At 51.8% G+C, this 27,970-nt stretch overlaps 6 protein-coding genes across 6 annotated transcripts in view; 1 reads left to right on the forward strand and 5 right to left on the reverse strand.

Moving 5' to 3' along the window:
• LOC131206583 (diacylglycerol lipase-beta-like) overlaps positions 1–6,937 on the reverse strand; it is a 31,918-nt gene extending 24,981 nt beyond the window's left edge. Inside the window, exons 1-2 of the mRNA XM_058199190.1 lie at positions 6,910–6,937; positions 5,320–5,716 (exon numbers count right to left, since the gene is read on the reverse strand). The gene's annotated coding sequence lies outside the window, so the exon portion shown is untranslated. The remainder of the gene's footprint in view (positions 1–5,319; positions 5,717–6,909) is intronic.
• A 1,020-nt stretch (positions 6,938–7,957) lies between these two features.
• Positions 7,958–9,901, reverse strand: LOC131215208 (uncharacterized protein F21D5.5). Its single transcript, XM_058209596.1, has 3 exons — positions 9,760–9,901; positions 8,230–9,691; positions 7,958–8,171 (listed from the first exon to the last, which is right to left on the reverse strand). Exons 1-3 carry the CDS (start codon positions 9,899–9,901, stop codon positions 8,048–8,050), a joined length of 1,728 nt encoding a protein of 575 aa, XP_058065579.1. The 3' UTR covers positions 7,958–8,047.
• Positions 9,902–10,266: 365 nt separating this feature from the next.
• Positions 10,267–16,875, reverse strand: LOC131216156 (synaptojanin-1). Its single transcript, XM_058210574.1, has 7 exons — positions 16,749–16,875; positions 14,149–15,567; positions 13,902–14,084; positions 13,726–13,837; positions 12,062–13,664; positions 11,690–11,979; positions 10,267–11,010 (listed from the first exon to the last, which is right to left on the reverse strand). Exons 1-7 carry the CDS (start codon positions 16,873–16,875, stop codon positions 10,989–10,991), a joined length of 3,756 nt encoding a protein of 1,251 aa, XP_058066557.1. The 3' UTR covers positions 10,267–10,988.
• A 3,664-nt stretch (positions 16,876–20,539) lies between these two features.
• On the reverse strand, positions 20,540–23,305 carry LOC131215209 (uncharacterized). Its single transcript, XM_058209597.1, has 5 exons — positions 23,123–23,305; positions 22,696–22,996; positions 22,305–22,537; positions 22,087–22,232; positions 20,540–21,635 (listed from the first exon to the last, which is right to left on the reverse strand). The coding sequence occupies exons 1-5, from the start codon at positions 23,303–23,305 to the stop codon at positions 20,540–20,542; spliced, it is 1,959 nt and encodes a 652-aa protein (XP_058065580.1).
• Positions 23,306–24,714: 1,409 nt separating this feature from the next.
• LOC131216161 (protein aveugle) lies at positions 24,715–25,465 on the forward strand. Its single transcript, XM_058210575.1, has 3 exons — positions 24,715–24,857; positions 24,927–25,040; positions 25,107–25,465. The coding sequence occupies exons 1-3, from the start codon at positions 24,810–24,812 to the stop codon at positions 25,287–25,289; spliced, it is 345 nt and encodes a 114-aa protein (XP_058066558.1). The 5' UTR covers positions 24,715–24,809; the 3' UTR covers positions 25,290–25,465.
• Positions 25,346–27,905, reverse strand: LOC131215210 (uncharacterized). The gene is made up of 2 exons (XM_058209598.1): positions 27,019–27,905; positions 25,346–26,823 (listed from the first exon to the last, which is right to left on the reverse strand). The coding sequence occupies exons 1-2, from the start codon at positions 27,903–27,905 to the stop codon at positions 25,494–25,496; spliced, it is 2,217 nt and encodes a 738-aa protein (XP_058065581.1). The 3' UTR covers positions 25,346–25,493.
• Positions 27,906–27,970: the final 65 nt, after the last annotated feature.

Genomic DNA, 27,970 nt, shown 5'->3' on the forward strand with positions numbered 1-27,970 from the left:
GAGCCAATTCAACAAGAACCCCTCCTCTAAAAGGTTCGCATAGTTCTTGTGCCCTTTTCTCACATTCCAATCCCCCAGAGCAAAGGCATTTAACGTTTTCGCAGCGAACAAACGACAATTTATTACAATCGTCCTTCCCTCCATCGTCCAAGCTTGCGAAACCGATCTTCAACCGAGTCCAACGATGGCAATACGCCGGCAGTTCAGCACCGCTCAAAAAGCATAGAACGGTGGCGGGTAATCCTGGAAAAAAAGAGTTTTCCTCGCTCTCGAACATCGAACCATTCTTGAAGACCTTGGCGGTGGCGGCGACGGCCACACTTAGCGAAGCACTAAAAGTTGTCGTACGCCAAAGCGCCACAGCCACAGAACGTGAAGTGCAACGTGAATTGCATCGAGAAAAGTCAAAGTAGTTGGTGGTGTCCGCGCCGCGTTTAAGTCCGCCCGTATTAATGCTGGCACCATTGAGCAATCGGCAGCTACCAAGGGGTGTTAGTGTAAACGGTGGTTCCGTTCCGTAACCAAGAGCTCTAGGTGCGACCGAATAAGTTAAATGTGTGGAATGGAGGATCGCAACTGTTCGAGGGGTCTACTTGAATTTTGTCGGTAAACCTCAATTTCCATACATGTTTTTACACTCGACCTCGATTAGAACTTTGGTGAGTGGCTAACACCAAGCCCAGCTCTTATGTTACATGAATTTTAACAAACCAAGTTCCCAAATCCCGAGCCCAGCAGATACTACAAGTAACTACCTCACGACCTCACGACGTGCTCCGGGCTTTACAATCTGTTCTGTCATTCGCTTACCCCTCGTAGGGCCTGTTTTCGTACCGGCGAGGGTTCTATCGGTTGTTCTACACGTACCGGGGGACCGGTCCGAGGGTCTCTCCTTCCGGCGGCTCAGCTCCCCACCAATGCTTGCGCTCCAAACGGCCTTCCTAAACGTTCCCCCGTGCGATGTCGCACATAGATTCCGATGGATTTCAACACCACAAACGCCAACCTCCGGTTGCACATTGCGCAATGCCGAATTCTTCTCGTGAGGCCCCTCGTGCCGGTGGTGGAAAACAAGTTTGTCACCGACCCACACATACGACGGCGAGCTGGGGGGTAAGATTTCCACCATTTACGCGACTCATCGTGGTGCGGGTTGCTGCCTCACAATCGCCGACGATCTCTGCCAAGGGGCCCCGGGAGGCGGATTCTACCGCCTCTGCGGGCGCGGCAAGAGTGTGTGACGTTGCTCGTTATGCTGCCGGTGACTCGATCGTCCTCATCCGCCTGCCTGCCCGAACCATAACTATTACATCCAGATAATAACAATAATAAATTGCCTTCGGCGTCCGGTGGACGCTAGATGCTGGCTGCCGGTGCTCTGTCTTCGTATGCCGTGGCCCTTCCGCGAATCTGAGCTCGTTCAAGCAAGCGGTCACTTGGAAGACCTTTCGCTTCTTTGCTTCGCGAACTTTCCGCCAGCGTCAAGAACATCGCCGTCTCTACCAAGCATCCCCACGGAGCATGACGGTTTTCGCGCGTACATTCTATTTTCATGGCTGTGCCCTGTTCAACCAACCAACTATTCTGCTCTTGAGTTTTGTTTTTTTTCGCCTCACGTTTTCTTCACGCGAAAACTTTAAGCAGAATTATGGAATCGTTCGGGTCGTTCAACGGCGGTACAGTAGAATCTGATTTCTGAATCTAAAGTTTGAAGAACGAAAACATTTGCATTCGTTCAGTGAAAGAAGCAGATGGCACACTTAAAGGGTTTGCTCCCTTTCAGAAGTATCAAAACAGAAATATCTGGACGGCACTGTGGCAAAGGTTACGGAACCCATCTTCCAGAAACGACCATTTAGATGACGACATTAAACTGAACAGTTATGGCACCACATTGAGGGTGCGCTGATTGAATCTCCAACGAAACGGCAGCGGCGCGTCAGAAGCTAAACCATCCGCTTCCGGGCCGGAAACCAGGCCCGGAACCGGAGCTGGCGTGATTTCCACTTTCATACATATTCTACGAACGCACTTGGGCAACCGGCGTAAATCTCTAATGGCCAGTGCCTCAAGCCCTCGCTGATATTGGCCGGTCTATCGTCAGATCTTCCCCATTTCGGCTAGTCACCGCCGCACGTACGTCGGTTGAGCCATAAATTCGGCACAGATAGCATCGGTCGGAGCTGATGACTGGATGACTGGTGGGACAGAAAATATCATCTCACAACCGATAACCGATCGGACCGAAGTGCCGCGCTCGTCAATAGTTATTGCTCTTATCTTCCTATAGAAGGTCTCGAGCAAAGGCAGCAGTTGAGCGAAGGCAACGGGTTTCGTAAGATTCCTCATCAGCTGTTGACTGACGGTGTTGGAAATTGTTGATTCAAGGCACTAAGCTATGCGATGTTGGGTGCGCTGTAAGAACTCATTACACTTGTCGCTTGAGAATGTACAAAATTGAAACATAAAGCAACGCCAAATGAACTTAGCCACAAGGCTTACAGCGAGTCGTTGGATGAGATATTAAACCTCAATTGCGGTGCTTCAGCGTTCAATCCAACGTTTGACGAGACGCTTCAAAGTGCTCGTCAGTTGCTATAGAATGCATCGAAGACTTGCGACGGAACAGCAGAACTTTGGCCTCCACTTCCTAACGGCGGGGCGGGCTCGTGGCAGATCGTTTGTCATGCTGCTGTGCGCCCATTGGTGTTGGTCAGCACTTCAATTTATCCGCTCGCTACATGCCGTTCGAATTCGAAGCCTGGGCGAAGCAATGCTGCGGGCCACTGTTAGGCAGCTAGCTGCTGGCAGGATGGCACCAGAAGGGGCTCTCGGAATAGCGGCGGTAATAGCGGCGGCAATTGGTGAGGCGGTGTAAATAAAACGAACCGAGGGCAACATCAGCATCGCTTACAGCATATGCTCGGGCGCCGGTGATGTAATCCCCGCACCGGCCTGGCCAGGAGAGCGCGTCGTTCGGAGAGATACGAGTACACGTACTGCTGCCGGCCAAAGATATTATGCAGCCAGCTAAGTACCTGCTCGGAGGGGCAACTGGAAGGTAATCCAACGCAACAGGCGTATATCTTTTCGCGAAGCCACGACTTGTTTGCACATTCAAATTGTTTTCGCAATAAAGATCCGGAATTTGGAGGCAAAGGAATGATTTTGCATGATCTTTGTTAGCCCACAGATTGGATCTTGGTTTCCAAAAATTGACAAACTCATCCCTGTAATCAAAACCGATATTGATGGCCATCCGAAACCGACAACTTTCTGAAGCTCGTAGCCCGTAAAATTAAATTCATGAAGTTGATCCTGTGGTCCACCAGATCGAGAAAAGCTCGTCGCGTAAATTGCGCAACTTGAGCTGCAATTTGAGCTACGCCAATCCGCCAAACGGTGGTTCGAGTGCTCGAAAATCCGATTGATGATCGAGCACGCGAAAAGCGCCGGTCTTGGTATCTAATCTGCGTCCGATCATCGAACGCCATAATGCGCAGCAATTTATGTTTCAAAAAGCCGAATCACCGCCAGTCTGCTCAGGACGGTGCGTTGGTGTTGAAGAAATGGCTTCATTTCGTTTATTAGACCGGTAATTAGACGATACCTGATAGAGGGAACAGAACGAAGCAAAGCCCGAAAGCCCCGGCAAAGGTCATTCTCGAACCGTCCGTCGGCCCGGACACCAACACCTACGGTGGGTTAAAGGTCAGCCCAGGAAGACGCACACGGAAGCCACTACATGACGGCGGCTTGAAAACAAACACCGGAATCGCAGTACGCACACCGTGTGCGGTATTTCACGGGCACGGGTTGTGATGGTGGTGATTAGTGTTGGCGATTGGAGGTAGCACACCCCTAATGAGTTCAAGACCAGGCCATGGCACAGCAGGGAAGAGGCACGCACCGATCTGTGGCAGCAGTCTTTCGCTCTTCGAGAGTTGAATCGGACAGCGTACCGGTATTAATGACATCGTAGCAACGAGCAGTTAAATATTTGGCCGAACCAAACACCCGCCACAGCTCAATCGTTTGACATTTTTACTAAAAACCGTCCTTTTCGTCGCCCATGATGAACAGCTGAGGAGCTTCACCTTCACCAAGATTAATATTTGCGCTAATAAATTCCATGCTTGAAACCAATTTGCATACCGGAGGCCACATACATGTTTGGACTGTGTTTGCTGTCTGGGGCCGAGCCGACAGACAGCTTTTTTCGGCCTGCTAAAGTGTTAGTCTCCCAGTTCCCGGGGTCAGGAACACTAATTTTGGCAACCATTTTTGGTTCGTCCTTCCCTCATTTTATGGCTTCTTCCAATGTATTGAAACGCTGTGTTGCCTATTAATCTAACACTCCGAACAGCAGTAACATCACCACTGAGGAATAACTGTATCATTATCTTTACGTGCGATTCCGAGCATCAGCTTCCCAGTGGCTTAAAAAGGAAAAGCATAATAAATTATCATCTTCAACTAAAAGGCTGGTAAATTGAATTATTCAATGGGCACTATAAAGAGTGAGAGCGGCCAACAGAGTGAGGTATGCTTATGCTGCTATCGACGCCTTAGGACCCCAGCTGGCGCTCATCACTAGAGACATTACTATCACCCATACGCACCCCATCTCTGATCCATAAACCCTTTTGATGTGTCGTTCTGCACCGTAGCGTGGCGGTGGCTTATGTGGCTCGCCCCTTACCACACGCGCCGAAAGCTTCCCCAGAGCGCAAAACAAGTTCGGTGTGCGATGGTATGATGCACCACCTCACGGCCAACACAGCATAAAAGCTTACACAACTACAGTTGGCGTGCACCGCAGCAACGAACCGTTCGCCTTGGGTCTAAATCTGCCGACAGATCGTATTTTATCTTCGGGAGCCAAATATCAATTCATAAATCAATTAAAAGGCCACAAACACGGGTAAACGAAGACCATAAACACCACAAAGCTCAAGTGTCCGATTTAAGGCAATTCGGCATAAGGCAATTCGCGCAGCTTCCGTGAAGCACGAAGCGTGAACAGGCGTGACTTTAGTACCGTCGTCGGGGGTGTTTGCATCTATTTTTGTGGCTTTTGCAAACTTTGACAACATTTCAGTTCAATTCAATCTAGAGAACCAATTAAAAGTTTTCGAAAGCATTAATTCTTTAGTTTGCATATTCTTATTCCAGTTCAGTTGATGATTTACTAACTGTCTGCCTTTGCTTCTCATTTGTGTCTACTTCGAACGATTCAGTGGACGGCGGTTTTGTCTCTTAAGTAACTGTTGTTTTGATGTTGTTTTCGTGTCTAGTCGTTATGTTTACGCTTCTTACCTTTTTTGCGATTTTCTAAGCGTCTTTTCAAGTGCTGTGCCGTTGTGGTTGTGGCTGCTGCTGTTGCCGCCGCGTTAACTATCGCGCTTCACGTTGGTTCACTCACCGATCAGCACTCCTTTTTCCGTCATTTGCTTTCACTTTACCTTGCCGCCGTCGACTTCGTCGTTTCTCCCTTTATGCGCGTTGTTGCTCTTTCCTCACCGCCACTTTTTGTACTTCTATTTTCATTTGCTGTTTGCACATCCACGTACAGCGCGCGCACTGTGCACACTTACGATCGCACACCAGTGTGGTTGTCGGTGTCGTTGTTCAGCACAGCACCTCTATTGCTCACTACACTACTTTTACTTTGCGCTTTGCACGTTGCGCGCGGCTCAACCAAATTTCCCGCCCGCTGTTGGAGGATGGTTACTGGTAGTGGTGGTGGTGGTCAGCTCGTGGGACGCGGGAGGTATGGTTACACTTTGGTTTGGCTTACTTTACCCCGTCAATCCGATCGCATTTGCCTCACACCGTCTGGGCCCCCGGCCGTTTCCCGTGGCTGGAAAACTTGTTTTTCGCTCACAGCGCGTATGTGTAACGTGTAACTGCCGACAGTAACGCACCATTAGGTGAGGTGCGTTACCAAGTGTTACTACGATCGACTCGATCTGCTCGCTCTTTCTCTCTCTCGCGCACGCACTTGAGCCCGTTGTTTGCTTGTTTGATTTACGTTGCTTTGGGTTTTTGCTTTTCTCCGGTTTCGAAGCACTTGTACCGCTTTTTGGCACCTTCCTATCTAACACATCTCTTCTACGCTCGAATAGAAAATCTCTCCCGCGATCGCAAGCGTGCCGTCTTTCAGTGAAATATCATTCCGTCAACAGGCTGAACTTTATCCCAATCGCCATTCACCAACGCCGGATCGACACTGCAATCCGCTCGATCGTGAGGCAATGAAGGATGCTGGAGAACAGGGTCAACACACTCTGGTGGGTTATCCGACGGGCAGAATTCAATCGTGACAACTTCCGTGCTTTCTAAAAAACGTTACTAAAGTGCAACCTGTGTTGTGGAGGGTAAAAACATACTTGAGGCAAGGATACTCCCGGAGGCTGCGCCATAAGAACTTGTTTGCCTCGTCTCACACGTTTTCGATCATTCCCCGAAAGAACGACACGCAGCAGTAATTTGCAATAATGCGAAACACGCACATACACACGCCCTGGCTGCCAATTGTTTGCGGACTTTGATCTCCCTTTGAGATGGAACCGGGAAACGGCCGGGAGGAACGTCGTGATTGGCAGGCCAGCCCGTGGCCAGAGAATACGAAACCAGTGGTCCGTTTCCAGCCTCAATCTTCGCCGGACGCACAATCAAGGTCACCTACTGGAGTCTGAAAAGCAACACTATTTTTGCGGGATCTTAGCTCCTTTCCGTCAACTGCGCCGGCTGATGGGAGTGATGGTGACAAAAGGCGGCACTGCGATCGACATAAACAACGACAACCCAAACAACAACTGTGGGAAATCTGTGTCAGCTGATCTTGCACGGGCGGACGGGCGTGCACCGGAAACGGAATCTACACTTGTTCAAAAGGTTCATTACCGTCCACACGGAAACAACACTTCTTCGAGTTAATCGCGAACCGAATTATCGTCAGACGAACAACGAAAACCAACTTCTCGCGACGAAAGGGATCGGGCAAATCAATTTCCTCGCATCGTCGAGTTCATAACATCGCTCGCTGGCAATAACATCGCAAAAATAACATCGCCGCAACCTACGAACGAATCCGAGAGCGGCGCTCACGGATCAGCTTTGAGCTTTCTCTATCTCTCTCGCTGGCGTCTTCACAGTGTGTGGTGCAAGGCGTGGGACACCTCCGACATTGCAGATTGCAATTAAGGGTTAAATTTTTTAAAGCACGGACAGGCTAGTCTTCAGAGAATTCCTAGTACCTGAACGTGGCTGTACAAAACTGTTGGCTGTGTTGTGGAGCAGGTGGTTGGCGATGAAGAGGGATTGGACAAGGGAGTGGCGGGACACTATTGGAGGTAGCCCCAACATGCGACAGCGAATCTCATATGGGGGCATGGCGGAAACAGAGGCGCCCAGGAGCCTACGAATGGCCAGTCTGGTGAACCAACGTTGCACCCTTTCAAGCCTATCCATAGAGGAAGGGGACGAGGGGGGCTAGACAACACAGGACAGGACAGGACGGACCCAGCAGCAGAAAAGAGCCCTCAGGCACCATGGATCGCGTATGTCACGAGACATACGAACAATGATACCGAGGGTCTTGTTGGCTTGTAAATATAAACGTATGCGTCCTACGTTCTTATCTAGCGTGTTGCTGGCGATCCTGTCCCTCGCGCTTACATTTGCTTAGGACATGTTATGATTGCGTCTTCGACATTCCGTTTCATGGGAGATGTAAACAACGCGACTTGTCCTACGCTCGTTCCGATTACGAGTTTCCTGGTCGAAGGTCTGTTCGCGACATGCAACATACGTTGCATTGTCTGAACATTGGTTCTCCTTTCCGGTTTGAACCGCAATCTACGCGTTCTCAACAGGTTCTCCCTCCCTTCCAATTTTCAGCCAAATCGGTTCAGCCGTTCTTTAGTTATAAGTGAACGACATCTTCACGACTTTCTTTTATATGTATAGAAGAAGAAGATTACATGTGACAGATCTTACAAAAATTACAAACAACTTCAGCAAACGGACCGAAATCTCAGCATTATTTTTCCAGCAGAAACATTCGGTACAGCTCTTCGTCATCCGTGGAGGAGAACTTCGGAATGAATTTAACTTTAACTACTTCTTTGAAGCCCTCCTGTGTTGATGGTTCTTGAAATTTGGACCTGCGAGAGGAAGAAACGATTACTATTTGTACACGTACATCCTACAACGGCCCCTTACTTGTACGAATGGAACACCATGTCCGACATCGACGAGTGCGAGCGATCGGTTAGCTCACGGAATTCGTTATTATGTCGTGCGTGTCGGTAGCTCACGTCCATCACGAAGCACCGCACGGGGACGTTCGCTCGCGCCGCTACCTCCAGGTATCGCTTGCGACTCTCCGCATCCGGGTTCGTATTGTCGATCACGACGCGCTTTCCCTGCTTCAGCGCAGCCACCATACTTGCCACGCACTTCTGCCACGATCCGAGCGTGTCACGGTTGATGAGCTCGTAGCCGTGCGGTACGAGCTGATGGCGAGCGAAGTGGCTTTTCCCGGATCCAGGAAACCCGACCATGATGATGGCTTCCTGAGCCATGCTGGTTAGCTTAGCGCCCGGTGGCCAGAGCAGAGCCGAACCAGCCCCAGCTTCACAAACTTCCTTCGGATCAAACTCCGGCGTGGTCCATGGGGCCTCGGGCATGTTTTGGAAGTGCAGTTCGGGTGTCAAAAAAGGAACGCCCAAGTTTAGGGCAAGCAACCGATCTACACAGGAGTGATCTTTCTTTCGCTTGAAGGGCTTTTTAACCTCAGGCCGGCCGGCAGCATCGCCCACGTAAAAGCTGCGTCCCTTATCAACGGGGACACCGTCGTTCTTTTGCTCGCAAAGGGTACGCCACATGCCAGTCCTCGGCTTACGGTAAATTCCGGAGCCGGTCGAGATGAACACTTGCATCGGAACGCCCAGTTTGCGGATTAACGATTCAATCTTTTGACGAAAGTCCTCGATACGTAGCTTTCCCTTGCCGATGCCCGCCTGGTTGGTGAGGATAACTAGCTTGAAGCCGGACTTGTTGAGCGATTTCAGCTTGCCGGGTACCTCCGGGAAAGCAATCTGCCAATCGTCTATCGATTTCGGGAACACGTTGCCGGAACGCGTTTTGATAAGCGTTCCGTCCATGTCGTAGGCGGCAATTTTCGTTGATGCCACGACACCGGCGCTCGTGTAGACGTGCAACTGTTTCTTGTCCAGCGATTCCCAAACACCGCTCGTCGTGGGTTTTAGCGATCCGTATGAATCGCGATGTGCGTCCTCGGACGACGGTTTGTCCTCCTTGGTGCGCTTCTTTGACGCTTGGTCGTGCCCGTCGCCAATCGCTTCCTTTGCTGATTGTTCTTCGCGTGGCCGCTTGCTAGCAGATCCGGCGGTTTTGCGTTCCTTGTGATTCTCCAATGCACCGGTGCTGGTGACGCCTTGTGTTTTCTTCTCCACCTCTCCCAAATCGGGTCGTTTGCAAGGTTCTTCGTATTTGAACACAAATTTGTACTTATGCGCCCCTGGCAGCAGCTCAATCACGTCGCCATCGTACGCCTCGTAGCCGATGTTCCTTTGCAGTGACTTGCCGTTCAGCACCGAGGGATTGAGGCCGAGCGTTTTCACCAGCACGTAAGCATCCTCAGCGTACGCCCTCAAACAAACTTACGGAGGTACATCAAAAGTGAAACCCTTACTCCGGATAATACACAGCTCACCGTGAGACACTTACCTTGGTTACGTGAACAATTCGGATCCTGTATTAACGTTTGCGGGCTGCGACCGACCATCATTTGCTCCGATTTGATGACGATCGATGGGTGCGCGCCGGACAACGGGACGAGGCAACATTCTTTCACCACCTTTTCCGCCATCGGCTTAATTTTTCCCAAAAAACGAAACAAACGCGTAAACCGGCCAGCTGTGTAAACAAACATTCGCAATTGACAGCTCTCAGATTGACAGTTATTCGCGCGCCCGCGAAAGTCGAGCAGTTGAAAAAGTCGAGCATTAGGCATGAAACGGTGAGAAGCGAATTTATTAAATCGTAGATGGCATTTATTGAACTATTGGGTTGGTTTTAGGCGAAAAATAAGTTATTCCGATCCAGTTCTAGCAAATAAATTTTATTGTTCAGAAAAGGGGAATGGTTTGAACTAGAAAAAATAACCGATGACGCCATTCTTTTTGAGGAAACATTAAAGTAACAGATAGTTTGTATTGTTTTACCGTGGTCTTTATTCGTTCGTTCATGATAATAATAGTTCAATGTGTAACATGATACATTGGATGCGGTGTGTTAATCGACTATGTAGCTTTCGCGCACTGGTTCTTACCTATCAATCCGATAAATATTTTCGCAAGTTTTCCATACAAACGAAACAACAATTCACGCATAATTCTCGAACGCACACGATACTTCCATACACATATACACACTGAAATGGTTACCAGCATTCGCCATTGCCAATACACGTCTCCAGCACCGGTCCAGAGGGGCATTGGAACAAAATGAACTATTGCTTACCAGCTCGGCATTGCTCAACGTAACAAAAAAACCCTTCGCTAAGTATCAATTACGGTACGCTGCTACCAACGCTACGAAGCTATTTCAACTTTTGTTAACCAGCTAATTGTAGTAACTGTTTTCTTCATTTATGTATGTATATATTCGATACGTTTCTCTATATAAACACGGTGCTCGCGTGCAGAGAACTGTATGCAAGCGCATATTTATGTATATAATGTACTTATGGTCGGATGGTCGGATCGATCCGAACGACTGCGAACGCTGGCTGGGAATTGCGGGGCCGCCGAGCTACCGACGGGCAAAGTGGGATGGTATGCTTTTGCGACACGTTCCAATAATTGGTCTTGAACTCAGCCTGGCCTGGCAATCCTTCTTCCTCGCCATCCCGCCACAGACTTTCCGCAGCTATTTCCTCCAGTGCACAATTTTTTTTAATAATAAATAACAAACGCTCTGAGGAAAAGGGGAAACGGAATGGGAAATACGACCAAAACTTAGTAAACCTTCATCACATTGCGTCATTAAACTACTCCCCGCACGACTTTTTCCCGATAACCCGAATTCTATTCCCGTTACCACTTACACACAACAAGCAGGGTAAAATGATTATTTTCCGTAAAGCCGGACCGTTTGGTCCGACAACTTAATCTCGTACGTAAGGATGAAAAAGAAGCAAGACAAGATGGAAAATAGAGATCTGTTTTAGCGGCTACTGGAATGTTATAAGCTCGGCGGTAAAAACCGGAGAGTACAGAGAGACCAAGCCGCGTAGTGTCAACCTCGGACTCGGGTGAATATACCTTCTTCGCATCTACGGCTGTGGCGGCGAAGAAGCGCAACGACTACGGATAGAGTTTACGACTGTTATATGAGCGCGATCCGAGGATCATCGGCTGATTTCCTACCAGGCTACCAGTGCTAACGAAATGATCCCTCTCCCTTAAGATAATGTGTCAGCAATGCGATGCGCTATTGATTCCTAGTTGTCCAGCTAAGATACCCTATTGCACATTGGATTAGTTAGTTTGATTAGTGGCGCTTTGTTTGGAGGAGGTTCAGGAGGACAGAATGTTTCCCATAGAATGGAGAAGTTGATTTGAAAAATGGTGGGTTGCGCGAGAATGCGATTTACGGAACATTGGGACGTGCCGGAAGTGGTGGAGGACCACCGCTACGGTTCGGTATCGGTGGAGGCCCACCGCGCCGCACCGGGAGTGGCGGCGGAATACCCTTCGGGGGTCCTGCAGCACCGAGCGACGCCGCATTTCCTGCAGACTGAGGAGAACCAGCTCCCGAACTACCGGAGGTCCCAGGAGGAGAAGATTTGTTCGTCGATTTGCTGTTGTTGCTCACCACATCCAGATCGTAGACATCGCTTCGGGGTGGTGGTGGCGGTGGTGGTCCGCGGGGTTGTTCCGGAATCTACAATGAATGCGGGCGCGAGTGCCCAAAAACCGGGTTATACATTCCAATGATCAACGTACCTAGATGAAGGTAAACTTACGAAATCGTCGTTAATTTCCTCGTAGATTGCACATGAGTCTGCTTGCTGCTGCTGGGAGGCAGCGGCCGCAGCGTGAAGTGGGGAACCAGGAAGAGGCGAGCTGCTGGCGTACTCTTCAACCGGGGGCGTCGGTCGCTGAGGCGGTCCCGCTGGCACGAACGGCTTTTGTGGTAGTTTCGATGCGAGCAACACTTCCGGCCCCAGGCTAATAACGCCGGCCCGCGGATGATGGTGATGGTGGGGCAGCGGATGCGGATGCTGATGATGCGGCGATGGTTGATGCTTTGGTGATGCTTGTGGTGACTTTGGTAACGGCGGACGACTTGGGGGCCCCATCCGTCCGGTCGTCGGCGGACTTTTCGGGCGGCTGGCCGGCATTTCTGGTATCCCGAGACTGTTGTAATCTCCGGCCGCAGGAACATCGCAGAAACTGACCGTGTTCGGGGTGCAGAGCAGAATCTCCTTCTCGACTTGCTCCACCCAATTATCCGTTTTTAGATTGATGGAGAGCGCCACCCCGCACACCTGCACGGAGCGCTTCTGGGCGGCGGTCAGTGCCGATTGTCCATCGCGGAACGTAACCCACATCGTGTCACCCACGAAGCGTACGAGCGTTACCTCACCGATCTGCGTCAATTCCTGTATCAGTGCCGCCATCAGGTTCTCATCGTAGATGCTACCCTCGTCTTCGTCCCCAGAATCGGCGTACGCTCCACCGCCACCACCACCACCACCACCGGCACCGGTGTTGGCCTGTATTAAGATCGTACCATCCGGTGGTCCCAGGTCGCGAATCACATCCCCAAACACGGTGGCCCGGCGGGCCGGATCGATTCGCTGCACTTCGATGTCGATCAACGCCAGCACCGGTCGGTGATCACTCTGCTTCAACTCCGCTCGCCCGTAGTGTACCAACCGGCCCGGGTTCCAACCTGGGTGCCGGTCCGCGTCCGGGCTCTGCTTACGCCGTCGCCACAGCACTCGATCGGTCCAAGCCGGTGCCCGTGCCTTTTCGCTTGTATCGTAGTCATCGCTAAACAGATCGTACTTATACGTCGGTGGGAACGTGATCTCACCCTCGAGAAACTCGTTAAACACGCTACCCGCATTCTGTTGAATGCGCAACTGATCGTACGGCAGGATCACACTCAGATCGGTCGATGCCCCACCGACACGCAGCATCTCGCGCAGTTCGTCCTTGTCCATGTCGATACGATAGTTGAAATCGCCACACCAGAAGATATAATCGTGCGACTTCAACGAGCGGCCCATCGGGAATGCGATCTTGCGCGTTATTTCGGCGTAGTCCGCGTTCCGTTCGGTCACCTGCGATTGACCGGCGGCAAAGTGCGCGCACACGAAACACAGTGAGGTCCCGTGAAGCACGAACCGTATGGCCGCTGCACCCTTATTGCCGGTCGCTCCACCAAGGCCCGTTTTCACGCAATCGATTGCCACGTCGCGGATGTATGGTGCGTGTTGCGGTCGGATGTAGATGTACAGGCAAACGCCAACGAGCTGTTGGTAGGTCAACAGCACGTACTCCTCGTCCCGGCTCACCACTTTCTGCAGCTCTTCGGCCCAAGCTTTCGCATTATCGGAGCTTAAACAAAATGAAATCCAATCAACGATGAGATAAAACACCACCTGCACCTCTAACTTACCTCGCAGCAACAATGTTGGACGCATTCAGATCAACAATCTCCTGAAATCCGATAGCGAATACGTCCACCGGCGGTTCGTTGGTGTCTTCCACGTGACTGAAATCGACGAGCGCTGCGAAGAAAATGGGAACATGTTAGTCAACTCATCATCAACATTGCTCCCCGAAGCGCCGTACATCGTGATCGTGCCAATCGATGACAATCCAGCAGCCAGTCCGCCAGTGAAACATCCTTGTAGGCGACACTCCGGAAGTGTTTGCCACCGTTCACGTTGTACGTTCCGCATGCAATCCTAACACCGACCGGATTCACATACTCTTCGTATCGTTTACACATTTCCCTCAGGACGGGTGTTGGAGCTGCCGAAGAAATGGTCGGGATCAAAATTAAATAGGTTCCCGAGGGGGCCAAAAAATCACTCACCATGTAGCATGTTGGAGGGAAGCAGTATCCTGGCCCGGTCGGCCAGCTCCGAGCTGAGCGTCGAACCAACCAGCAGTACATCGATCGCTTCCTGCTTCGAGTTGTCGAGCAAATTGTTCTGAATCGTTCGGGCGGCCGATCGTGCTCCGTCCATCAGCTTCGAACCACCCTGTATTGCACCGGTACCGGCGTAGATCTTGCTCACCTCGTTCCCGTTGTTGATCCACATTTGTCGGAACACCTCCTCGAACCGGGATGCCATCTGTTGCTTCTTGTCCGACAGCGCGCTCATCTGGTGAATCTGTTCGCCCAACATCTCCAGCCCTACGTACGTCTGGACGCAGTTCGTACGGTCGAGACAATCGAGACAGTTCGTCCGGATCGCTCCCCGTTGCTCGCGGTACACCGTGTCCCCGATGGCGTAAAACATGCCAAAGTCGGCGCATGTTGCATCGATGCGTTGTTTTAGCTTGGCCAACGAGCTCGTGTTGCCACTACGGCACTCCTGGTGGTAATCGAACACCAGGTGCGGTACGTCGTTGTGATCCGATTCGCGATGGTGCCGTTGAAACTCGTTGCTCAGCATCGCTTCACCCTCCTTGCTCCCAATCAGGCTCGTACCGAGTAGATTGACGATGGCCTGCTGGCCATACCGGGCCTTCATCGTGCACATATGTCGATCGAAAGCCGCGCGGGACGATTCGAAGCCACGCGACAACTTCACCTTGTGCGATCCGACCTGCACGCCCGGTTGTTCCCAGAACAGGGGCACACTGCCACGGGTCTGCACGTACGACGTAATCTCATTGTCCAGATAGATGCACTGCTCCGTCTCGACAAAGTTGGCCACGCACCCTTCGTCGTTGGTACCGCGCACATTGAACCGTGTTCCGGCCCGTTCGCAGCTCAACCGCGAGATGATGGCCGCGCGCGCTTGCTTGCTGCCGGCGTACACCGTGCGGATCTCCACCGAGCCACACATCGCTCGCAGCAGCCAAAAGTTGCACTCTACACCGAAGCGTAGCAGGTGGATGAACAGCATTCGGTTCCAGAAGAACCGATTGTCCGTCTCATTGGTGCGGCGTCGCCTCTGGGCCGAGAGCGTTATGTCGAAACCGTACGCCGGTTGGGCCGTGGCCGGGTTCGAGAAGGAAAAGTAGAACGTGCCCGAGTTCAGCACCTTCCGTATTTCGGCCACCTTGTCCTCGTTCGTTGGTTGATACTGTAGCGAGACGAACTGCGTTTGGGTGATGCGAAAGATTTCGCTGTCGAGTATTTTGCCCACGGAGAAGCACCCGGTCACCATCACCAGGTAGAGCAGCGAGGTGTCGCCCGCGTTCAATTGTAGCACCCCGAGGCATCCGTACGCGTCCAACACTTTGGTGTACTGTTTGCGGACGATTTCCGTTTCCTGAGCCGCTGTTTGAGAAAAAAGTACCATTAGTATCGATTCGCAGGGAAGAGGACCGAAATGATGCTCCTTTGTCGCCAGTCGGTCAAAATCATCATATCATCGGTCTTTCAAAGCCACCCTTTAACTGTCACAATTATTCGATAAGATACCGAGCCCAATCGACCTGCTCTCATCGATCTTCCGTGTCCCGTTTACCAGTTTGGTTGATCGAAAGTTAAATTGCTGTTAAACTGTCCCCAAAGTGGACAAAATGCTTTCTTGCGAACGATCTATCCAAATCCTTCAAATCATTCAAGAAAATTCGATTATCCTACAGGAAGTCTAGATCGTGAAGCCATCATCGGAATGTACCAAATAGAATGAAATTTAACGAATTCAATTTGATCAATTTAAAATTAGAAACTGCTGTAAAGGACAGAACTACCACCGGCAGGTTGATTGCCCTCTTTGCATATCTACTGCCAGATCGATCCAGAATCGATCGATTGCAGAATATACGCTTACGACTCATTAATCACTGTCGTAGGTTCAGTCCAGAAACACTTTGCTAGTGGTCGGCCGACAGTGCAATGGCGGACTTCCTCCTTCACGTCAATCGATAAATCGTGCCCTCGATGATATCGTTCCGTGTGTGTTCTCCATCGTCCGCTTTTTGTGGGCGTTCGAGCATCAACAAAACCATGAACTATCCCACGGAGCAAAGTGTGTGAAAACATTCCTGTCTTCGATAAGAAGGGCGAATGCGTCGGAGCCCATTGATTAGGGTCCGTTTTGGAATGTCATAAACATCCCGTCGTCTCACGAATATGGTTCGAAAAAAGCAGTCCAAAGCAAGTTCAGTTTTAATTAGCGTCGTTTAGAAGTATCGATCACCAGTGATTCGCTCGTCATTGGTTTATGTTCTTAAAATATCCCTTGATAGATAAAGCACCCTTTTTATGAACCGTCAGTGGTGGGTCCCATAACCTCCAAGCGGTGGCCGCGATCGAGTGTATCCGACCGTTTCCGAAAGTGGGTTCATGAACGCAGGACGGTGTGGGCCACCACGATGGGCCCTGCAGCCGATTCAAGCAGACCGTGAAGGGTCGCCCGGCCCACGGCTTTGGAAGGGCCCTCAATTTGCTGATGCCCCCACTGAGGTTGAAAGTCGGATTAGGGTTCTTTTGGGCACCTGAAGGATACTTACACAGGACGGCGACGGCCTGCGACTCGAACAGCAGCGTTTCGGGTTTGTTCCGATGCTCCAGCAGGACACTGTGCGGCGACGGTGGTTTGGATTTCTCCAGCACACGGAATCCTTTAGACATGGCCATGGTGAGTATGTGTGTACTTTGTTTTACAGCACAGTAATGGGTGTAAATCCTTCGCTTTCGCTTTCACTACCGCTCGGCCGTCCCCAGCCAAACGCGCTCCTGGTTTTGTTGAGTTAATTCGCTTGGGTCACAAACGCAAACTCGGCCCCGGCGGGACCTATCGAAGAAGGGAAACAGAAAAAACTGGGATCAGTTGAAAACAATGGTATAGGAACCGCTCCTGTCGCACTGCGACTGTAAAACGACCCGCCCACCGCAGCCTCCCGCGAAATTCCGCTGCGGTCAGCGATCGTTGGCTGGAAGATGATCATAACGATTACGTTGTTTATGAGCGCGGGGACGTGGATGCGTGGTGGATGGTTACGCGATCCTCCGTCGCAAAGTGTTCACAATAACAAAACCCTCGGGTGCTCTCGTTGGCTCTCGGCGACCACTGGGACTGGGACTTCCGAGAATGATCCGTTTTCTGTCGCTCGTTCTGCCTCACGTTCGCCTCCCAGAGCCCATATTGTGTCCACCGAACGGAACCGGTTCCCAGTGCCCCCTTCTCTCGCCACGCCTACGCCTCGCATCCGTATCCATTGGGGAGCCGCTCCGTTGTTGTTGTCGCCACGCCACGGCTCCATCTCTCACGCTCGCGGGGACCACGCGGAGATCGATACTCGCGATCCCATCGAAACCGGAACCCGCCAGATTCGTCGGCCCAAAGGACCTGGCGGGAGCGAGGCGGTTTTTGAACTTTCTCACGATTCAAAAATTTTCCCACGACAAATGTTAATTACAGATTATGGGCCCCCTTCCAGCGCTACCCCTCTCCCTCTCTCGCTTTCTCAGCATCTCTTGCTTCCTTCGTTCGTTCTTGACCGCTTCTATGCGGGACGATCTCGGGGCCCGGGAAGATCCCGATGGGTGCTTAGAAGCCCACCACCTTCTGCTTGTCGTTTCCTTTATTCTTCTTCTGATTCTTGTGTTCCGTACTCCGGGTGCTGCTGTAGGCAGTGGATGATGTCTGTTTTCGGTCCGATTCGGGACGGACAGCAAACAACAAACAACATCACATTCAAAATACGGCAATACCACCACCATCTTTCTCTCTTTCTCGCTGTCCCTGTACGGCGATCCGCGAGACTCGAGAAGAATTCCCACCGGATCGGGGCTGCGGGTCGATGGTCGTCGTGTAGGGGAATTCTCGGGGTTTTGCTTTCGGTTTCTCTCCGCCTTATAGAGAGGCTTCTCACAGCCTAAGGAACGCCACCGCCACCAGCCCCACCGCGCACTGCCTGGATTTTTGAACCATGTCCGGGCCCCGGGAAGTACAAATAAACGAGGTTGGAAGATGTGGTACAGCGTACGGGGGGGCTGTGGGCCACGTTTCCCAGCAGGCGGTTTGAAGGAAGGGGCCGCGGCGCACAGGTTTTATCCCACGCGGTCATGGCGAGCCGGCGGCTCGGTCAAGAACTCCTCGCCGACCCGCTTTCCACCGTCGTTGCTGCCGCCGTCATCGTCACCTTCGCTGAAGGTAAAAGAAACTTTGACGGTCGACGCGCTTGGGGTGTCTTGTGGTCCGCCGTCGTCGTCGTCGCGGCTCTTGGAGAAGCCCACCACAATGTTCTTCAATTGCCACCATCATCATCTGTTGGGACCGCCGTCTCGTGGCTTGCCCGGCTGGCTCGGTGTTATTTATGACTCCGCTCCCCATCCGCTCTCCGCTGGAGGCGGAATGTTTTGGTCAAATTCATCTCCTCGTTTGGCCCGAGGAGCTTCCCACATTAACTGTGGGTTCAATTTCGAACTTTTTAACCAAGATTCATGTAGCAGAATAGGCAGACGTACCCGGGAACCCGCCAAGGAGCAAGGCTGTTCTTCCGTAATCACCGAAAGTTTACTGTTTTTACAATCAATGCAAATGCAACAGCCTGGAGCCATCAAGGCAAACTTTGATCTGTAAAAAACATCAGCACAATGGCTTGCAGTGGTGAACCTAGCAACAAACAAATACTAAGTACTAACATACTTTTACAATACTATAAATTAAGTCTATTGACTTTCAATTAACCCAGATTGCCATGTTCTCTTGGAAAAAAACTGCCGGATGGATCGAACCTACTAACATTGAACTGTTCGATTGAATTGTTCCGATGACATTTGAGAAACAATATACACGATTTTCCCGGAAAAGAGAAGTTGATGGAAGCAACCATTCGGGGCCGCCGCGGAGGAAGTCACCTCGCCAAGGGTTTGCCTTTTGACCTTTTAATTGACGATGAAGAGGGCCCCGCGCGGAACGAATCTCGGGCAGGCTGGCGTGGGATGTTACGCAAAGCGCAAAAGCAACGGCCGAAGAAGAAGATCCGGTGACATTCTCTCTTGCAAAATGGGGCCATTTGCTACAATTTAATGAAAAGTAATCCCCAACATTTTGGAGGCCAAGAACGGAAGACCGTTTAGCTCCCACATTTCCTCTGGCGACTACATTCCCCTCCGACAAACAGCAGTTTTTCTCCATTGCAGCTTTTCACCTCAGGACACACAAACACGCACACACGCAGCATATGGGAGAGGAAAACGAGTCATATGGCCACACGCAAAAACTAAACAATACACTTTCGTTCAACCCTGCTCGCAACGCTCTTTCGTATCCTTGTCGACTGTGTCTTCACTATTGTTTCAGGACATACGCAACACTTTTGAACAATTTCCCATCAACTACAAAATGCACTACACACAAGTCCACCAGGAGCACAATCCTAAGGCTAAAAACTAGGGTGTGTTAAAGGAAACCGAAGCGCGAACCGTTTAGGGTGGCAGATGATTTTTCCAATCTCCCGATCGGGGAGACTGCACTTTGTGTGGTCACTTTCTGCTTGCCACCCTCTTCTCGGTTGGGGAAAACACACCCCCTCGACACCCCTGGGGCCACCAGCCTGCAGCCTGTTGGGGGGTTTTGTGACGTAAGACGTGGGCAGAGATTCACGGACGGAACGGAAACGACAAATCGATCCCGTTTCTCGTTCCGATTTTCACACTGCCAGTTGTTGCTGTTCCGTGTACTCCGTCCGGTCACCGTTGAAATGCACCGATAGGTTCCACATGGACGAAACAATAAAAGGAAACACGTCGACCACACGCGCGCACACGAGATTTGCTTACCCTTTTCGGTGGTCGGAAGGGCTAGCTGCCTTATGCGAGAAAGGAGCCCTTTGCGCCTAATGTGCCACCACCAAACAGCTGGTTCTTCGCGAGGCAAGCATATTTGGCCAGTTGCCGCCGGATTCCGAGAGCCCAGCACACCACGGAACTGGGCTTGCCAGATTGCCTTTCGCGCTGACCGACCGAGTGTAAAAAAACCATTGACGCAAAACTTCCTCGTTCTGTTCCAATTCCAGGTTCCGAGTTCAACAATACAATCGAACTGACAGTTCACTTTTTGTCTCATTCTCTCCCACAAGCGATGGTCTATCTTCTTCCTACCATCCTTTTCCAATGCCTTTTGTTTTCTTTGCGTGAGATGACAGCTCAAATGCCTTCTCACGTACAGGTGGCGCCACCGTACCGTGTGATGTGAGATTTGAATTGGTTTTCGGTTTAGTTTCGGTTCAGTTGCAGTTTTAAGTTTTTTATTGATAAAATCCATTTATTGTATTCCAAACCCTCTCTCGTTGGTCTATCCTTCCTCGGAGTCACTGATGACTTCCGTTTTCAGGTGTTCATCGTCACTGAGCGCCCTTCCGACTACCGATCGTCGCCGATGGGTCTCGTCGTGCCGCACGTCCGTTATTCGGATGCGCTGTTCCTGCTGCTGCTGCTGCTGGTCCTCCGGTTCCGGTGCACTGGCGGCGTTCACTTCCGCCAGCAGTGTATTCAGTTCGCCGAGCGCCTTAAGTACCGCATTGGCCACCGACTTCTCGTTGCTGAACCGTTCCCTCTCGGCCACCAGCCGTGTTTTGGTGATGCCGAGATTTTCGCGAGAAACTCCGACCAGCTGGCTGAGTAGCGACTTGAACCCGACGGCCTTTGATGGTCCCCGTACCCCACAGGGGGTGGCAATCACTCTCGTAGAAGTGGCCGGTGCTGTCTGGAGTATTTTCGCCGCACCCAGCGCCGTCACTCCGCCGCTGGTGACGAGCTTTGGCTGGATGCTGATTTTCGGCAGCCCCGACACACCGGTCGCCATCGGGACGGCCGACGTAGAGCTGAATAGCTGCGGTGGTTTCGAGGCAAGCAGCTGCTGCTGTGGGGCCGAGCCATCCTTGGGGCGCGTGTTTACCAGGAACAGTTTCATCGGTTGGTTGCCGGCGCCGGCGGATGTAGACACGATGGGCTGCGTATGGGTTGGCTTACTGCCCGTGAGGGAAACGGTCGGCTTGGTGTAGAGTTGGATCGGTTGCTTGAAGCCGAGGTTGGAAGCCTGCGGCTTCAGCAGGAAGTTCGTCGGCACGAGCGATATTTTGCTCTGCGTGGTGGTGGTTGCAGCGGCCCCCGAGCTACCGGCTAAGGTCGTTATGCCAATGGTTGAGGCGGCCGATGCGGGTACTGCGGTGGACAGCTTTATGTTGCCACCGGTGCCCGTGTAGTTGATGATTTTAATCGTTCCCGGAACGCTAGCCCCGGATGCTCCGCTGGACGTGGGCGCTGAAACGGCCAGCGTTGATCCGGCGTTACCCGTGGCGGCGGTCATCGTGGGTCCTCCACCGGATGGGGATGACTTTTTCGACTTGTGAACCCGCTTCGTGCGACGTCTCAGCCGCGTCGATCGCTCGCTGGGAAGAGAGGAAATGGGAAAGCGGAAAAACAAACATTGTAACATCGTCGGAAAAGTCGCTCGCAGGCCACCTGTTGTTTACGTGCACGCAATCACTGACCTAAGAGAAAACCCGAGCGAGCACGTGGCCAACCGGTGAGTGCCGATGAGTGGCGGCACGTGGTCTTCGGCGTCGACGCAAAGACGCCGGAAAATGAGCGGAAGATCTTTACCAAACTACCCCCTAACTCTTTCTCTCGCTCTAACACACTCTCTTCCTCGCTCTCTCTTTGTGCTTCTCTTTCTCTGGCTCTGTCTCGCTCTCTTTTGCAGAGTCGAGGGCGTTTTTAGCTTTAGGGAAAGCATACTGACGAGGAAAATCGAGCATACTCTGGGAAAATCACACTCTGTTTTGCCATTAAGCTAATGCCTCTTTAATGCTACGCGCAGACGAAATAAAGACTACGTACGTTTCGTCCGCTTCGTCCATGCCGGAACTTTCGTCATCCGTTTCCGAACCACCGTCGTGCTCAAAGTCCGGATCGTTCGGATCGTCCTCGTCCTCGTCCAGCGGTTCGTCCTTTGGGATGAGCAGGTTCGGTTCCCGCAGCTCCACCTGTTCCGCGGAAGATAATCAAAAGTCGCGGCTAGAGAGAACGCTTTTTGTCGCCCGAACAATGGTTCCGACCTGCTCCGCATTTTTCAGCAGTTCTTCGGCCCGCAGCTCCTTGTCGTCGTCGCTCACCAGCTCCATCTTCACGTCGATGTGATCCACCTGATCCTCGGGCAGTTCCGGCACGTCGCTGGAACCATCCGAGTGGCGCCGGTCGCGTGGCCGTGACCGACCCACGGCACTGGCCGCTGCGTTGTTCAGATGGTTGTTGCCGAAAATCGGCCTCGTCAGTATGTCGTCCATGGCAGCTAGAATGGTGTAGATTGGGTAGAATATTAAAAACATTTCAAATTCCATTCCAATGAGAGTTTAATTGAATTCTAAATAAATATAGGACCCCCGTCGGGTAGCAATACAAGACGCAAGGAATAAGCGAACAGCAAATGATGGCAAGCCCTTTACTAACCGAAGTGTTTCCACGACGTCTCCGATACGACGCCCGTCTCCAGGTCCTTCTTGATGCGGTTATAGAAGCACTTCAAGTTCTTGATACGCGTGTTGATCTCCTCGGTCGACCGGTTGTAGCCATACTCGCGCATCTTCTCCGCCAGCTTCGCGATTACCGGGTGCTTCTTGTGCGTGGTGATGAGCGTCCGCTGGACCTGCGGGTCGCCCCACAGCGAAATCAGGAGCTTCGTCTCCTCGGAGTCAAAGTTCGGGTTCCGGCAGTGCGTCTTCTTCAGGCCACCCACCGACCCGATCAGCACCTTAGAAAAGTGAATGCTCATGTTATGCTATGGCCAACGTACTTCACGCAACAATTCGTCGATTGCACCTTCTGAACAGCCAATTTTGAAGGCATTTTAATTAAAATAATGCAATGATGAGCTCACCTTGTTCGTCGAAACCCACATGTTGTAGGTGGCCCTCGCCGATCCCACTCGCTGGCTTTCGGGTCTGGCCGATAGTTGCTGCTGCTGCTGTTTCGCTAAACGCAGTCGTTGGATCCGCCTCTGCGCTAGAATCGTGTGCCCCAAGCGCAACCGTAGCGGAGCGGAACCACGCGGAGGAGGCATCCAAAAACGGAGGTCCAACTAAACCACACCACAAACACACCCACGCATACACACACACACACGCAAGCTGTCCCGGTTCAGTTCACTTTGCGTTTTCACTGCTCAGACACTTTGGGAGTAAAAGTTCCTTGATTCCTTTTCCAGGATACGGTGCCAATACACACAGGGCCACCCAGCTTCACCATCGGCCAGACTTGGCAGCGAGCGGTCCTTTTTGCGTCCACTGTCACTGGCGGCCGGTGAGAGAAAAATCGATACCCCTCTCGGTCCCCTCGGTGGAAAGTCCTTGCTCTAGACACGGTTTCGCTCGGTGCCCTCCGCTCGGTGCGTTCGGCCCGGTTTGCGTGCGTACGGTGACTACGACGTGTCCCGCGCCCAGGGGTGGTCCTGTGGGTTTCACTGTTCTTCCGGTCTGCGGCGGTAAACTCGGTGCGCAAGCCACGCATGCGCCTCGCTCTAGCCCCGGAGGGTTGCCGTGGACATCATCGGGAGAAGTGTGCTGCACTTGTGGCCGTGGACCTTTATGGCCGTGGTAAAAAGTTGGGTCTGTGGGTCTGCGAACGCGTCACTCCGGAGGGACAACTACTCGGGCTACGCGAGACTAGGGCATGCGTAGTGGAGGTTGCGTGTTCTGCGTCTATCTGCGCATGTGCGTGGGCCCGAGAGCACTCTGTAAAAAGACTTAAAGAGAGAATGAGAGCGAACTGGGGTTGTGATGGAAAAAAAAATTCAAACCCAGCAAATAGATCCTGTGGAAAGGACACTCGGCTTGATTCGGCGTAAAAATATGGTCTTTCGTGGGCTGCTTTGGGGTTCTCGCCATTCCTTTTTGGGCAGCGTTGATGCTATTACTATCTGAAGCTTATCTCATCGTTTTATGCTTAAGCATTGGAAAGGCTTACAAGTTCTGCAGGAATCACTGCGCAATAAAATGCCGTTCGTTGCCATGGAGTTGACGGATTCCTAACAATCGGTTGTTCTCGACTTAGTAGCGGTTAATTGATGTGTAATTCCTTCCTTAGGGGCAAAGCAAGCCAAACTCCAAAAATTAAATTAAATTTTCGATTAAATCACCATCGAAGCAATAAACAACTCAGTTTCAGTAATTGTGAAATGTTGGAGGCTTAAATCGTATACCGATGAATGGTTGTTTCTTTGGTTATTTCTTTGGCTTTGGTCGAATTATGAAGGGTTTAACTTTCTTTCGATTTGTTTACTTTCAGAGCAGACTATTTTTTTTTAAATAATAAGAAATCCTTGCCCTAAGATTTGTTGGTCTCTCTCCGTCTCGCTCAGCCAACGCGCCGTTTCGTTTTCAATCACAATGGGCGCCATCTAGCGGCCGGTCGGCGAAGCAACGAACGCGAAAACAAATTCTGACAGCTCACCAATTCGCCAACACACAAAACGTAAACAAAGTGAAACGGTGCGAGCGTAAAAATTCGCGCTTAGAAGTCCTTTTTCAGTGTTTCCTGGCTGAAAACACCCAAGCGTTACAAGGAAAATGGTAGAGGAAGCGAATCCCGAAACTGCCCCGGTCGCGAGAACCAAGGTACGTATTGAAAAATTAACCTTTCGCTCCGTTTTCATCGGACAATGACTCATGTTCCGCTACCCGCAGACGAAGATGGCCCGTCCAAAGCCGGTTTACATGTGGACCGTGGCAGATACGCTGAAGTGGCTCCGGCGGCACTGCAACGAACGGTGCGCCCAATATCAGGAACTGTTTCAGCGCGTAAGTGGCTCTTTCCCATCAGATAGCCAAAAATCGACGGCTTTCCTTTCTTTCTCGAACCGGCAGCACGAAATCACCGGGAGAGCGTTGCTTCGCATCACGGATGATTCCCTGTACCGGATGGGCATCCTGGACGAAAAGGATCGCGACGATATTTTGCGCGAAATAATTAAACAGATCCTGAAAACGGACATTATGGAAATCCGTGACATGGAGCTCATGAACAACGTGTATCAGAACTGCATTTAGCGGAAAGGAAGTCTCCGGGATCTTTGCTTTTACTTTTAGTGCTTTATTTCGCAACTTCAAGATGTAATCCATGATATAAAGTCTCTCATTGACTTGGTGAAAACGGGGAATGTGATAAATAAGCATGATAAAGAGTGAACAAATAAGTTAAATATCGTAAATAATAAAAATGGAACAACACAAACGCTGCATATGGCACCGGGCCTAATGATCGTCGTTGTCGCTGATCAGCTCGGCCTTGAGTGACTCATCCGCGGTGGTGCTCGTGGCCGGCGTCAACTTTGGTGGGCCTGTGGAATGCTGTGACGAGTTGCGGGTCATCATGCGGCGCTTCTTTGGCAACGTAACGTTGTCTTCGGTCCCGGCAAGCTCAGCGTTAAGTTTCATCAACGGAGACGGAGTCATTGCTGGTGGTCCCGAATTCTCCGGATGCTTCGTTGCCGGTGGCGCAGAAACTTGCGTGGCCGTGGTGGTGATGGGTGAAGACTTCTCCTTTGTCAATTCTTCGGCCAACTGACGGCTGACGCCTAGCGCTGGTGAGTTGGAAGCCGGCGAAGGAGACGATAGGAGTTCTCGCACATCCGGTGAGCAATCGTTGACCGCCTCTGCCGATTTGGCTCGCAACGGAGGCTCACCGTGCGGCAGAGGTTTTGCTGCCAGCTGGTTCCCCGTTGCCGTGGTAGTTTGCTGTTCCTGGCGCTGGTGCTTCAGCATACCGGAGAAGAACGAGCTCATGTTCTGAACCATGCTGACGAACGACCCACCGAACTTGGTTTCAAACTCGAGCCGCTCCTTCTCCAGTGCCAACCGCTCCCGGTTGAGGGCAAGATTTTCGCGCTGAATCGTAACGAGCTGCGTAAGGAGCGTTTTGAATCCGCCGCCGGATCTCCGTTCGTTGCCACCGACGCAACCGGAGAGACCGCCAGTCTTCAGGAATCCTGGCAACCCGCCTATCACCGTCGTCGGTTTCTTCGGCACGTTCACCGCCGGTATGCTGACGATGGGCGCTTTCGGCGTGATCGAGATGGGAACCTTCGCTTGCTGGAGCGGAGCGGGCAGTAGCTTTGGCATCGCCGGCACTTCCGAGGCGGGTGTCAGGATTTGCTTCGTAGTGCCATCCTTGCCGACAGTGTTCACCAGCAGTAGCTTCATCGGAGCGCCCGACGATCCGGCGGCCGTGGTTGCAATGTTCATCGTCGCCTTTCCGGTGCCCCCGGCCGCTATGCTGACCGTGGGTTGCGTGAAGATCTGAATCGGAGTGTTTAGGCTGGAAGGAGCGGTCGGTGTCTTGAGCAGGAGGTTTGTAGGAACAACCGAAATTTTGCCAGGTGTCGGGCCGTTCGATGAGCTGGCCGAGATGGTGTTTCCACTGCCGGAGCTGACGGTTTCGATGACCAATCCACTTGGGTTCGGTGTTTTGCTCGTAACCGGATTACACGGAGGCACGGTGATACTGCTGCCCGCTTTCGATACCGGTCCGTTGGTTTTCTCTTGCGCTTTCTGAAGAATCTCATCCAGACCGTCGTTGAACTCACTGTGGATGGGAAGTAAACGAACATTAGCAGTAATAACATAAATGTGATTATTATTGGCTATGCTGCATTGAAAATAAAACGAAGGAACGTGGCGACTTTTGGAAACGATCGACCTCTTTCCGATGGCAGAAAAAACTTCCTCCTAATTCTTTTCATAGCTTCCTTGACCACACAACTTTGAGTCACCAACTTACTTTTCCACGTCGAAATCGCTCCCTTCGTCGTCATCTTCTTCCTCATCTTCGTCGTCATCTTCCTCGTCCTCGACATCATCGTGCTGCCGCTTTCTCCCATTTGCAGCCCGACCACCACTGTTCCGGCCGGGATTCTCGCCGCGAACGGCCAGTAAATTGCGGGAACTTCCGGTGGCAGTCTTCCCAACACCACCGCCGATATCCTCGGGGAAGTTTGCATCTATCGTAAGCAGATCCTCCGCCCGTATCTCGGTCGCATCGTCATCGTCGTCGCTCATCAGCTCCAGCTTCACCGGAAAGCGGTGCAACTGATCCGGCGAGTCCTGCTCCGGTTGCCGCTTGCTCGACTCCTCGTCCTGCTGCCCCCTGAGCTGCTGCATCAAGTGCGCCCGCTGCGCATTCCCAAACACTGGCCGGCTAATGATCTCGTCCATATCGGCGTAGTGCCGCCAGGTCGTTTGGTTGATGATTCCGGCCGCCATATCCTTCTTGATGCGGTTGTAGAAACACTTCAGGTTCTTGATACGCGTGTTGATCTCCTCCGTCGACCGGTTGTAGTTCTGTTCTCGCATCTTGCGGGCCAACTCCGCAATCACCGGGTGCTTCTTATGCGTGGTGATGAGCGTCTTCTGGACCTGCGGGTCACCCCACAGCGAGATCAGCAGCTTCGTTTCCTCGTAGTCAAAGTTCGGGTTGCGGCTGTTGATGCGCCGGCCACTGTAGCTACTATTCAGGATCTTGTTCGTCGAGATCCAGGTTTCGCGCGAACCCACATCGACCGCATCGCCCTGGGAGCGTCGCTTCAGGCTGAGCCGATTGCTCGTTTTAATCGCTCCTCCACCACTGCCACCCTCCGCACCAGACGCAGGAGACATCGATGAAGTCATCTCGACCCTTCACACACCGGAACAGAAACGCCGACTGGCTAACTGTCCGTTTTTTCTGCGTTGCG

The sequence above is a fragment of the Anopheles bellator genome, chromosome 1 (assembly GCF_943735745.2).
Source record: "Anopheles bellator chromosome 1, idAnoBellAS_SP24_06.2, whole genome shotgun sequence".
In the NCBI taxonomy this organism is placed as follows: domain Eukaryota; kingdom Metazoa; phylum Arthropoda; class Insecta; order Diptera; family Culicidae; genus Anopheles; species Anopheles bellator.

What these genes read in the sequence shown, in the direction of transcription:
- LOC131215208 (XM_058209596.1), bottom strand. Translation starts at nt 9,901, where the DNA reads ATGGCGGAAAAGGTGGTGAAAGAATGTTGCCTCGTCCCGTTGTCCGGC. An exon ending in GAATTGTTCACGTAACCAAG is followed by an intron (nt 9,692 to 9,759) that starts GTAAGTGTCTCA and finishes TACCTCCGTAAG; the next exon opens with TTTGTTTGAGGGCGTACGCT. An exon ending in ATGGTGTTCCATTCGTACAA is followed by an intron (nt 8,172 to 8,229) that starts GTAAGGGGCCGT and finishes TTCCTCTCGCAG; the next exon opens with GTCCAAATTTCAAGAACCAT.
- LOC131216156 (XM_058210574.1), bottom strand. Translation starts at nt 16,875, where the DNA reads ATGGCCATGTCTAAAGGATTCCGTGTGCTGGAGAAATCCAAACCACCG. An exon ending in TCCCTCCAACATGCTACATG is followed by an intron (nt 14,085 to 14,148) that starts GTGAGTGATTTT and finishes TTTCTTCGGCAG; the next exon opens with CTCCAACACCCGTCCTGAGG. An exon ending in TCGATTGGCACGATCACGAT is followed by an intron (nt 13,838 to 13,901) that starts GTACGGCGCTTC and finishes TTTTCTTCGCAG; the next exon opens with CGCTCGTCGATTTCAGTCAC.
- LOC131215209 (XM_058209597.1), bottom strand. Translation starts at nt 23,305, where the DNA reads ATGCCTCCTCCGCGTGGTTCCGCTCCGCTACGGTTGCGCTTGGGGCAC. An exon ending in TGTGGGTTTCGACGAACAAG is followed by an intron (nt 22,997 to 23,122) that starts GTGAGCTCATCA and finishes CACTTTTCTAAG; the next exon opens with GTGCTGATCGGGTCGGTGGG. An exon ending in TGCTGAAAAATGCGGAGCAG is followed by an intron (nt 22,233 to 22,304) that starts GTCGGAACCATT and finishes TCCGCGGAACAG; the next exon opens with GTGGAGCTGCGGGAACCGAA.
- LOC131216161 (XM_058210575.1), top strand. Translation starts at nt 24,810, where the DNA reads ATGGTAGAGGAAGCGAATCCCGAAACTGCCCCGGTCGCGAGAACCAAG. An exon ending in CCCCGGTCGCGAGAACCAAG is followed by an intron (nt 24,858 to 24,926) that starts GTACGTATTGAA and finishes CGCTACCCGCAG; the next exon opens with ACGAAGATGGCCCGTCCAAA. An exon ending in ATCAGGAACTGTTTCAGCGC is followed by an intron (nt 25,041 to 25,106) that starts GTAAGTGGCTCT and finishes TCGAACCGGCAG; the next exon opens with CACGAAATCACCGGGAGAGC.
- LOC131215210 (XM_058209598.1), bottom strand. Translation starts at nt 27,905, where the DNA reads ATGACTTCATCGATGTCTCCTGCGTCTGGTGCGGAGGGTGGCAGTGGT. An exon ending in AGCGATTTCGACGTGGAAAA is followed by an intron (nt 26,824 to 27,018) that starts GTAAGTTGGTGA and finishes TCCCATCCACAG; the next exon opens with TGAGTTCAACGACGGTCTGG.